The sequence below is a fragment of the Gobio gobio genome (genome assembly GCF_949357685.1).
Source record: "Gobio gobio genome assembly, chromosome: 18".
In the NCBI taxonomy this organism is placed as follows: domain Eukaryota; kingdom Metazoa; phylum Chordata; class Actinopteri; order Cypriniformes; family Gobionidae; genus Gobio; species Gobio gobio.
The window spans coordinates 28,292,826-28,304,689 of NC_137111.1; the positions used below are offsets into that span (position 1 = coordinate 28,292,826).

At 36.1% G+C, this 11,864-nt stretch overlaps 2 protein-coding genes across 3 annotated transcripts in view; both read right to left on the minus strand.

Annotated features, from left to right (window-relative positions):
- The window catches only part of tacc2 (transforming, acidic coiled-coil containing protein 2), a 74,490-nt gene extending 72,980 nt beyond the window's left edge, over positions 1-1,510 (minus strand). The window contains exon 1 of the mRNA XM_079843260.1: positions 1,474-1,510. The gene's annotated coding sequence lies outside the window, so the exon portion shown is untranslated. The remainder of the gene's footprint in view (positions 1-1,473) is intronic.
- On the minus strand, positions 1,000-11,629 carry nsmce4a (NSE4 homolog A, SMC5-SMC6 complex component). Of its 2 annotated transcripts, none has more exons than XM_079843269.1 (11): positions 11,509-11,629; positions 10,311-10,550; positions 10,111-10,191; positions 8,717-8,847; positions 8,462-8,604; positions 6,919-7,018; positions 6,738-6,828; positions 6,557-6,651; positions 6,423-6,468; positions 6,254-6,339; positions 1,000-2,589 (listed from the first exon to the last, which is right to left on the minus strand). In XM_079843269.1, the coding sequence occupies exons 2-11, from the start codon at positions 10,525-10,527 to the stop codon at positions 2,518-2,520; spliced, it is 1,062 nt and encodes a 353-aa protein (XP_079699395.1). In that variant the 5' UTR covers positions 10,528-10,550; positions 11,509-11,629; the 3' UTR covers positions 1,000-2,517. The 2 variants fall into 2 exon arrangements, with proteins under 2 accessions (XP_079699395.1, XP_079699394.1); XM_079843268.1 differs by lacking the exon at positions 11,509-11,629 and adding an exon at positions 11,109-11,341.
- Between the last annotated feature and the right edge of the window lie 235 nt (positions 11,630-11,864).

Sequence of the window (11,864 nt, forward strand, 5' to 3'; positions counted from 1 at the left end):
ACCGTCACACAAGCAGGGAGAGGAGGGGGGAGGACAGAAAATACAGAAGCGGAATGAGGAGAAAAATAAAAGAACAGAGCATCTGTGAGTTTAAAAAAGCAACAGCAGCCGTCATGATGACACGGTGCTGAGCATCAAAAGAAAACCGCCAGAGGAAAAGTGATGGAGCCACTCAAGTGAAATGGGACAGTGGCAGAAAATAAAAGGAATTCACAAAATAAAGTCATTATGACATAGATTAGCCGTACGAAGATTCACAGACTAAACTGAAAATATTTATTCTCTAACTGGCATTAAAGTCAGCATGATATAATTGTCCCATGTTATTTTCTGAAAGCATGTTACTGGTCAAATTTTGAACAATTCCTCTAAATATTTATAATATAATAATAATACATATAAAATGTCATCACTTAACGTATGCAAGGCCAGGCTGCAGTTAAGTCAACTGTATTCAGATTTGCCTCCAATCCAGCAGGCAACGCTTCTGTTTCACAATCCAATCAACAACCGGAGGATAAAATAAAGTCCCACCCATTTTTCTTTTTTTTTTTTTCAATATGACGTTTAACTCGGAAACATGTCACAACAGAATCAGAATCATATCGGTTATCAATGGCAATGAATTTAGCAATAAATTGAGCACTACATTAAACACCTAAATTAAGCATGACAATTAATTAAATTTTGAATTGATTGAATTAACATGACAAAAATGACTGATTTTAGTTTAGCACATACATTTTTTTTAAGACTAAATAGCATTGAATTTTTATATATTAGTCAATAGCATGAAAATAATTATCTGTATTGGCTAGAATGTTACCATCTGTGCATCCCTATGGAAGATGAGCTTTCAGCAAAAAAGCAACCTTTACTGCTGAAATGAAAGGCAAAATTCTCAATAAGTTAAAATAAACACACGAAGAATGTGTTTAGATGCATATCTTATTCTAAATTATATGAATGAACCAATAATGGACACCAGGCAATGATACTGCAGTTCCCTAAAGCGTTTAAATTATAAAGTGTTTAATACAGACAAACAAAACAATAGGTCAAAAGATTAGGAAAAAAGTAAGAACATTCAAGGAAATCTGACAACTACTTTGGTATATGGCAATTAAAAGCAATATAAATAATTTTCCGTTATTTGTATATGCTGAGACAGGATCTCTGCCACTCTGGATTTAGAACTTTAACCAGTGAGCCACCACATTGACCCAAAAAAAAAAACCCACTTCTCAACATTAAACCAAGCATAAAAGGCATAAAACAGTGCCTACCCTGCTTAAATCGAGCACACAAACAAGCAAATAATAAGCCTACAAACAAATCTAAGGTGAAAATGTAATTGAAAAAAAAAAAACACACACACACACAAAAACAATCACTGTAAGAAATCAGCTGCCCAATCATATATGAAAAATCACAACTTCGGCCACTGACCTGAACAGATTTACATTTCTATACCTTCCAAAAAGTCCCTGCAGCCGAGAGAAGCGTCTCAGACAGCAGGCAGATCCCTCCAAAAGGTTTCAGATGTCAGTGGGTTTAAACTACAGGGCAGTTAATCCAAGCTTGGACCAATCTGTGTGCATATGGAGGGCCACACTAGTACACACATGGACAGCTCTCTATCGCCACCCTGCATAAGCATTTTATATTATATAAATCTGTAACAGACAACAAAGTGCAAGACAATACAGATTTCATATTACCATGCAAATATACTCGGCTAGAGACAGCAGTCAAGATAATGTATTCAATAATTTTTGTGTGGTTTTTATTCACGTACACATTTTAACAGTGCATTCAGTACCTTCACCACTAGATGGTAGTATTCAACTAATCTAAATGTAATTACTAACAGGGAAGTCAGGATATGGCCCATTTTGAAAAGGTTCATCTTACTACATATATTTAGGACAAGAATGATGATTAGTATTGGGGAATCTACACTACAAGCACCTTTAGTTAGTCTGCATGGATACAGTCTCTTATCTATATATATATATAAAAATAATTGATGGGTTTATTGGAACTGGTTTGTGAAAGGATATGAGGAAATGTCCTGTAAATATAAACTCACACTGTAATGTGAGGGCCGTGTGAATGGAGTTTTGACTTGCAAATGAGATTACATCTTTGCGTAATGGTTTACAAAGCTAACTTGTTTTATGAAATGATGATCCCATGTGATGGTCACCCTTTCTGTGTGCAAAATTGACCTGCTGCTCTGAATATGTGAGATTCTCAGAAAGAGAAGACAAATGTAAACTTATAGACAGTGGAAAGTTTTAAACCTTGTATGTTTCCATCAAATTAAAGTATTTCTTTGGTTTGGAATCAGCCACCTAATGTTTACTTTACATTTATTGTATTAAACACAATTATTACACTTTATACAAAATCCAAAGATATAACTCTTAAAATTGAGATTCCAAACATTAAAAATATAAAAAGTAGTTTTTATTTTATAAACGTTTCGGTAGCTGTCGCTAGCTATCCTCCAACTTAGCTTTCTTGAGACGAAACTTCTGGAGCTGGAATCAGAGCTTCCTTAATATCAAAGGCATCAATGATTTCCTGCAAGACACAAATCAGCGATATAGGTTATAAATTGTAAAAAAAAAAAAAAAAAAAAAAAAAAAAAAATATTCCAAGCTAAATAAATATCAGTTTGAATTTACCAAAATTCCAGCAACTGAAAATATTCAGCTGAAACCGTTTTGGGGGGGGGGGGCTAAATTTAGTTAATGGGCCAAATTATTTCTTGATTTTAAATCAACTGAGTTTATCTGATTGGTTGATTTGAATGTTGATCCAGGAACATGTTGTACTAAGTGAAATCACGTTCACCCGTAAATGTGGTGTGACAGATCGCTGTAGCGCATCAGTTAAAAAATCTCAAATGTATCATGGCTCATGTAATCGCTCAATCAGTTTCAACCACAGAAAGATTTCAATAACACAGCTTGAAGAAGTCATTGAGAAAGTAAAATGTACATAGCTCATTATCCAGCTAGAAAAATAACAACTGTAGAGGAAAATTTTGCTAGATATATGCATATATATGTATAATTAGGGGTGGCACGGTTCACAAAACCCACGGTTCGGTTCGTATCACGGTTTTAGGGTCACGGTTTTCGGTTCTGTACGGTTCTTGTTGTTGTTTTTTTTAATCGTTAACACTCCAGAAATTTACTTCAGCTTATGATATACAGCTTAATCATCCACAATTTAGGATACAGTATTAAAAAATTGTTATATCATGTAGAAGTTGTTTCCTAACTGGCTGTCTACCGAGTCCGACACATTGGCGTAACATTTTTCATGTTAATCATGTCAATTTTGATCAGAACAATGCACGGTGGCTTTAATTCAGCTGACCTGATTAACAAATTTCACCATGAAGTGTTCCGTGTGTTTCACAATCACCATATGACATCCAGCGCTGTGAAAACAATTAAAAAATACACGAAAACACAACACTGCCAGAAGTTTTTGCCCAAACTTCAAAGGCATGTTTAAATTATTAAAACTAGAAGCATATCTTAACTTTTAAATGTTACATTTATCATGTGAACTACTTATATACAACATGTTATATGCATGTGTGTAAGAGACAGAGGGGAACACGGTCGCATTTGTTGCAGATATATGCAGCCCATCATAAATCAAAGCATGAGACAGACAGGGGTTGGAGGAGAACACTGGAAAATGTGACAGAATGGACAATATTTGTCTGTATTTGCAATACACGAGCTGCGGCTCAGCTGCGCGAGACAAACACTGCCAGTGTGTGAATGCACACCGGGCACGCGCGGCTCCCGCTCTCCGCACCGCATCTGCCCTGCCTGCTATACGACGCTGGCGCATCCTCCAACTCCGGCAGCCTTCCTTATCTCTCCCACTTGCATTTCTACACGTGACGTGACCTGCAGCACTCCACTTTTACTTTATTTTAATGTATGTCCACACACCTCTTATTTAGCACGAAAAGGACACCCACTGTCTGAGGTAACATACGGGCACGAGGATACATTGCACATGCGTCGAAACCATGCGACGCACACGCTCCGAACCGAGACAAGCGAACCGAACGGTTCGGGTTTTTTTCATGTACCGTGCCACCCCAAATATATATACTAAATATAAACATTAAATCATTGAAATATTGATATGAAAACCTCTCTTAATGTGCAATTTAGATGTTTATATACAACTTTATTTGACAGTTGATTAAGTAAATTTAATTAATTATTAAAGGAACACGCCACTTTTTTTGAAAATAGGCTCATTTTATCTGCCGCTGCACCCATGGTACGGCTGCGAAGATCCGCGACTATTACGCTGGAATGAGAAAGTAGTTCCTAGCCATATAGATGTAGAAAATCGCAACTTTTCATTTTCAGTTTGTCTTAGCACACGATGTAACTGTAGAAGAGTCAAGTTTTGATTAGGAAAAATATTGAAAGTGTCTTTGGTCATTTTTTGAATGAGATGCTAATGGACTGTTTAGAATAAATGATGTATGCTAAGCTATGCTAAAAGTGCTACCGCCAGATACAAAGATCGGCTGAATGGATTCAAGAACAGTAAAACTCAACTATTTAACTCGAGGGGACTTGTAAAATGAGCCTATTTTAAAAAAAAGTGGAGTGTTCTTTTAAAGTCACTCTTTTTTTCAATTCATGTGCCCATGCAATTTTTAATCATAATAACCTAATCCTCTTGCAACTCTTCACTTTGATGACATGTTTACTGGCGCAAGGGCGGGACAGCAATAGCAGACTATAACGATCCAACAATCCAATCAATTTCCGTTGGACAAAATCAAGTACAGCCCAAGCGGCAACCTCCCGCAGTTTCTCTTGAAGCCAATACGGAAGTGACATATACTGCAATTTATCGACTGGCCACTAGGGCTCCTGAAGGAAGCAGAATCTCATTGAGCCCCATGTTAAAATGCCCAACTTTACAGCAGAATAAAACATGTTTACAGCCTGGTACAAATTGTGGTTTTGGTCTATATGGCTGTGAGGGGGGTGAATTTTTTTAAAACTCATTTGTTTACATTATATAAAGCCTTAAAGTTCTGCATAATTAAGGGCGTGGCCACTTCGAGTGACAGGTGGATAGCCATTTATCTGCTGTCTATTAGTCATCGCGTCACTTCAGCTCCACCCACGTCGCGCCTTTTTGCCCATTTTCTGTTATTCGAGAGTGACGCGCTACCAACCTGGCAACGGCCATCTCATCCATTCTTTGCACTTCAAAACTGCTCATCAGAATCCTATGGGTGACGTCACGGACACTACGTCCATATTTTTTTACAGTCTATGGTACCCCCTCACATTTTTTCTTCCTTAAAGGAGTAGCTCACTTTAAAATGAAAATTATCCCATGATTTACTCGCCCTCAAGCCATCTTAGGTGTATATGACATTCTTCTTTCTAATGAACACAATCAGAGTTATATTAATAAATATCTTGATGCTTCCGAGCTTTATAAATGGCATTGCCGGGGTCCATTGAGTTTAAGAAATATAATAAACATAATAAACGTACTCCACACGGCTCCGGGGTGTTAATAAAGGCCTTCTGAAGCGAATCAATGGGTTTTTGTAAGAAACTTTATAAAGTAAAATATCTAGCTTCCGCCAGACCGCCTTCCGTATTCAACTTACGAAGAAAGTGTAACACCTCTCGCTATGGCCGACATCATGCGTCATGTCAGTTACTTTTTTTTTGGAAGTTCAATACGTAAGGCGGTCTGCCGAAAGCTAGATATTTTAAATATGGATATTTTTCTTACAAAAACGCCATCGATTCGCTTCAGAAGACCTTTATTAACACCCTGGAGCCATGTGGAGTATGTTTATGAGGGATGGATGCACTTTTTGTGCTTCAAACTTAATGGACCCCGTCACTGCCGTTGTAAAGCTTGGAAGCGTCAGGAATTGTATAACTATAACTCTGATTGTGTACATCAGAAAGTAGTAATATACACCTAGGATGGCTTGAGGGCGAGGAAATCATGAGGTAATTTTCATTTTAAAGTGACTACTCGTTTAAGAAGCTGTTTCATTATGATATACATCACAATAGGGAAGAAAAGAGAACATTTTAATATCTTTATTTTTGGTTTCAGCTTGTGGTTAAATGAAAACTTAAAATTTTGGCATGGGTCAAAAAAAAAAAACTTTTTTTTTGCAAATATGCACCAAGCGCAGTCATAATGTGCTCACCCTCCAGGATTTCTGGCTGATGGAGATGACACACTGATGTCGGATGGAAGCTCCACCAGGCTCTATCTCACCTTCCTCTACTGGAGCTGCAACACACACATAATAATATCATCTGTGAGTACATTCAACCAAATACAACCACAATAATGACTTACGGATTTGACCTTACCAATACAAGGGAGCCCATCCCGCAAGTACATCCTCGCCAGACCATCCTGAGGGTAATAAAAAAAATTGGATTTAATTAATTTTATTGTGGGACCTTTGTTGAATTTCCACAGCTATTGTGCCGTCTTGACTCACCCTTATGAGAAAAGACGTGTGGAAGATGTTCTCCACAGTCCGGGAGAATGACCTGGGGTCGATGACGAACTCATAGTATGAAATGGGCTCATCAGCTGTTCCGAAAAAGGCAATTTTTTAAAAACTTTTGAAATAGTCTGCATCGCTTAGCTCTGACACCAAGTTATTTTAATTTGCTTACAGTCATCAGCAAAGTAACGTTGCAGACATCCAAGAATTCTTTCAACTTCTTTCTCTGTTGCCTCCTGGTGTGATTCTTCCATTTGTTTCAGCTGTTACAACAAGATATTTCTTAAAGTCAGTCAGATTCTGAAGGATATTTGGAAAAACAGTCAGCGTTTGCATTATAATGATGAGCTTACCTGGGTGGGCATAATTCGTTTTGCCTCTTTGCTGGGTGCTTTCCTTTGCCTTTCAACTCTCTGCCGTGGTGGAGGAGGCTCTGCCAAAAACGAGCCCAACCTTGAATTGAAAAGAATCATTAAAGGTTAGAGCACATTGTATTTGTAAACTCTACTAAAAGAAGAGGTGTTAGCAGAGGTTGTTTTAGTAAACTGAATAGCCATTGTAATAAAAAAAATAATCCAATATTTAGTGTGAAAAAAAGTTTATACACTAAGGGCCAGATTTACAAGATAAACAGGGCAAATTAGCTTGAGAGCACAATTCTAATAAAGCACAGATGGGAGTGGAAAGTTCTGCGCGTGATCTACTGACGACGCACATTAAAGCACACAGAAGCAGCCGAATCATTTTCATAATGACCAACACAATCTACCAAGAGCAGCGCAAATTGGCGCCTGGTTTAAGACATGCCTTTTTGGTCTGTAAATAATGGCACAAACACCACTAAATTGGTGCCTGGAACCTGCTGGAAATCAGTTTTTAAACGGAGTCAGGTCGTTTAAATTGTGCCTTAATGTTACTTTTTTAACCTTTCCTGTATAATAAATTAAATGAATGAATGAAAAATTGACTTGCGCAAAACTAAATCACCTTGCATGATTCATTTAAATACTGTCCTGCCCATAAATTTTGTATCTGAAAGAGAAACAGTGTGTCTTTAATAAATCCTGCTAGTAAATCTGGCCCTAAATATGAAAAAATATTTTATAATTGTATTTATTTGCACCAATATAGCATACTTAGTGTATGCTGGTAAATATGACATTTTATTACTACCATTCAAATGTTTTTTAAAAAATGTTTTTGAAAGAAGTGTCCCCAAGGCTGCACATATTTGATCAAAAATACAGTAAAAAACGTAATATTGTGAAATATTATTACAATTTAAAATACTGTTTTGTATTTAAATATCCTTTAAAAAAAGAAATGTATTCCTGTGATGGCAAAGCTGAATTTTCAGCATCATTACTGAGATATCATTCAGTATCACATGATCGTTCAGAAATCATTCTGATAGGCCGATTAGGTGCTCAAGAATCATCTTGTATTATATATCAACATTAAAAACTGTTTGTGGAAACAGTGATACATTTTTTTAATGATTCCTTGATGAATATGAAGTTCAAAAGAACAGCATCTATTTGAAATAGAAATCTTTTGAATGCAGTAATTTTGAATATCTTCACCTTCACTGTTGATCAATTTAATGGGTCCTTGGTGAATAAAAGTATGATTTATTTTTTTTAATAAGTCATTTACTGACCCTGTTGCTTGTTTACAAAATACCACATAGGGACATCTGTGAACATTTCTAAGGGATGATGCAAACAAATTTTAATGCAAGTGAACTGATTTACTTACATTGACAGTGAAAATAAGTTCAACTTAAAAATAATAGCAAAAAAAAATTTTTTAATTTATTGTGAATTTTAAATTTGTCCCCTTCCATACTTAGATAAAATTACCTGATTGCCTTCGATCTCATTTTACTTCACTTACATGTAGTGGAATGAAGGGGCTGTTTTGAAGCAGGACTCAGATCTATTTGCAAGCTTCTGCCAGGCTCCTTGTGGTAAATATCCCTCCAAGTTTCCATCCTGACCACTTTCATCCTCCAAACGATTCAGACCCATGAAGGACAACTAGAATGGTCAATATGAAAAAAAAAATCAACCAAGGAGAACAAACATCCTTACAGAGTGAATTTGCACATGGCGAAATATAAGACCTAGCTTTCCTCTCACAGTTACTTACCAAATGTTCTGCAAATGCAGACGGGTCAAACGCAGAGCCTTCAGCATGTAGCTGGCTGGCTTTCTCCTTCCCTAGATCAGTGGCTAGTACCAGGAGTTGAGCATCCAGTGCTGCTTCACGAGCCTGTCTCACTGAAAACAGACACAGACTATAACAAACCAGCAGGAGAAGATCATGAAGACATAATACATAGAAACTGGAAGGTGTGTGCACAGATCTCTGCCAAACCATGCATTCAACTACTGCGCTTAATTGCATTAGTAGGTACCAGGATATGGAGAGTATAGAAACTATTATAGATAGTTAACTAAAACTTGAACTAAAACAATATAAAACATATTTGTTAATTAAAATACATTAAAAAACATTAAAGTCACCGCTAGAGGTCGCTTATTCAAAACAAAGGCGTAGCTTGATGGCGCCTTGATTTCGTGAAGCTTTTATTATGCCAGACAGCTTCCGCTTCTACTGCTCATGTGTATGTGGGGCAACGCAGCGCCGTTTTATCATATTAGATACATTATTTGAGTGTGTCGAAAGGCATGTTATAATGCTACTCTGTACTTTCGCTCAGCGGATAGTAGATGAGACACTTGTTGCTCACTGCAGAAAGCAAGATCGATATTAGGCATGGTAAAACATGGTAGGCACAGTAAATCAAGAAAACGAGATTTAAACAATAAGACTAATAACTGTGTTGAGCTATATAACAATTATGTGTTTTCTGTCGATGAATGTATCCAAACACTTGCTCACCTGTCTAATAAAACACATAATATATTAAAGAGTCTTTGGCGTTACCATGGCTTCTACAAAATAAAAAAATGTATTAAAAAAACGTAAAGCGAGGGGAACGCAAGTATGATGTCATTGATAGGCGATGCACGGACACGATCTGTGTCCTGGTTAAAATTGCTTATTTCTCTGGATTTAAACATTCTTGGAAACATTTAGGATAATGCAAGTACACAAGTCAAAAAATATATAACATTGTTCTAGTGGTTTTTGGATACTTTAATCCAAAAATACTACATATTGTGCCTTTAACTGAAATTAAGCAAAAATGTATATGTGTATTTATATACATACATATATATATATTTTTTTTTTATTTTTTTTTTTTTTTATTTTACTCAGCTATTGCCAAGGCAAAATTTCACATTTGATGTGCCTTGATGTACTAAAATAACTAAATCTGAAATTAAAAAACGATATATACACATATTAAAAAATAATAATACCGTAATACAATGACAAAAACAAAAACACAACAAAATGACTAAAACTTTCAAATTTAAATTGAAAATAAAAACATTTAATTAAATTAAAAATATATTTTTTCACTATAACTATATCTCAATAACACTTAAATAACACTGTATAGAAATAAATACCATTGACAAAAAGTTTGTTGGCCTCTTCTAAAACATCAGTGAGTTTATTGTTAGCCGGGTTCAACATGTCCTCACGGTTTTCTGTGAACAACAAAAATATAACATTTTTCACATGTTCTCAACGAATACACTTACTTCATAAATGAAACATCAAACTGTATCATTGAAACAAACTTTTAACAGCATTAATATATACTCACGCTGGACTTGATTGATCAGATCCCTGTACTTGCTCCTGATCTCTCTCCTGCGTGTTGGATCATCATCTTCCTCATTAATACCTGATGGTCCGCCAGCAATATCATCTTCATCACCCATATCACCAGCTCTCTCTGACCTGTTCCGCCCACCCACTCCATTGGACGGTCCTGCTGTCTCCTCTTGACTCCCTCTAGACCTTCTCCTCGAATCAGACATCTTCAATGTTTCTGCTTGATTTTCTGTTCAGAGACATATACATATGTAAGAATACGAATGAAACAGAAACTTAAAATTCATACAGCTATAAAGTTTATATGACAATAATCATGATATAGACTTAAAAAATGACAGTTTTGCAAATCCAAAATGACAGTTGTACAGTGGCTTGTTTTTTACAAAATTATTTCACTCAAGTATGCCAGTATAACATATAATATAACATAAATGCATAGTATGCAGTATAATTTTAGTAAAGCACTACATACTACTACTACAGTGTATATATATATAGTAGCCTATGCAGCTAATCACATGGTGAGTAAACAGTATTTCACTGATACAACAACAACAACAAGGCTTTTAACAGTTGGTTTATAAAAAAAATTGAGCATGTGTGCGTGCAATCCATGAAAATAAAGACATTACATTAACACAAATATTTCCTGATAGTGATCATATTTGCGAATCACTGCAGTTACCTAAAACTGCGATTAGACATCGTAAAATAAAGCCAGAGAAGAAACAATAAACACGTGTGTACACAAACTAGCAAATCAACATGTATTTTGAAAACTTACAAACTTTAAAAATCGCAGGATTCACGTCTGTCATTTGCATCAACGATGAAAACTTCGCGCGATTACAAGGAAGTGTGTTACTGCACCCGCGTCATTTCCGACTCATGACAAATAGCAGAAGCAATGCATAGAGGCCTCATTCTATGGGCCGCTATAAGTAAGCCATCCGCCATATTGGACCGGCCAAAACACCGATCCTTGAACACTCGCGATGAAGTTGAATGTGCGTCTGCAACCGTAGTTAGACGCATGGCATGTATGATTATTTATTTCTGCAACAGACTTCAACAGATGATTTTGCTAAACTAGCACAATATAACAAGACGATGGCGTCAGCTAACATGAAAAACCTGTAATATTGAGTCAATGCATATAAAAACACAAACCAACACATTCTCACGTGTGAAACGTTATCCCATTATCCCATATTAAACCTCGGCAGTATCACAATCAGAAGCTCCGCAATGTTGTGGCATGGATTCTTCCCGTGAGTGATAACAGGTTGACCGTTCTAAGATGGCGGCGTGGAGCGGTCGAATTTGTATCTATAGACAAATATCTATGGTTAATTCTAAGTAAACATATCTATGAGCCAATGGCTCTGCTTGTGATCATCGTGTTATAATTTTATTTTATATAATTTTATTTATTAGGTATTAGTTACTTTTTATACTGTGTAAAATATTGTTTAAGCACTAACAATTTACGAACTGATTTTTTTGTCCGATTTGTCTCTTGTGGTAGCTGTGGTATTTA

Coding starts and splice junctions, on each gene's coding strand:
- nsmce4a (XM_079843269.1), bottom strand. CDS start 10,527: ATGTCTGATTCGAGGAGAAGGTCTAGAGGGAGTCAAGAGGAGACAGCA. Junction 8,848..10,110: donor CAACAAACTTTTTGTCAATG/GTATTTATTTCT, acceptor GTCTGTTTTCAG/TGAGACAGGCTCGTGAAGCA. Junction 2,590..6,253: donor TCAGCCAGAAATCCTGGAGG/GTGAGCACATTA, acceptor TGTGTCTTGCAG/GAAATCATTGATGCCTTTGA.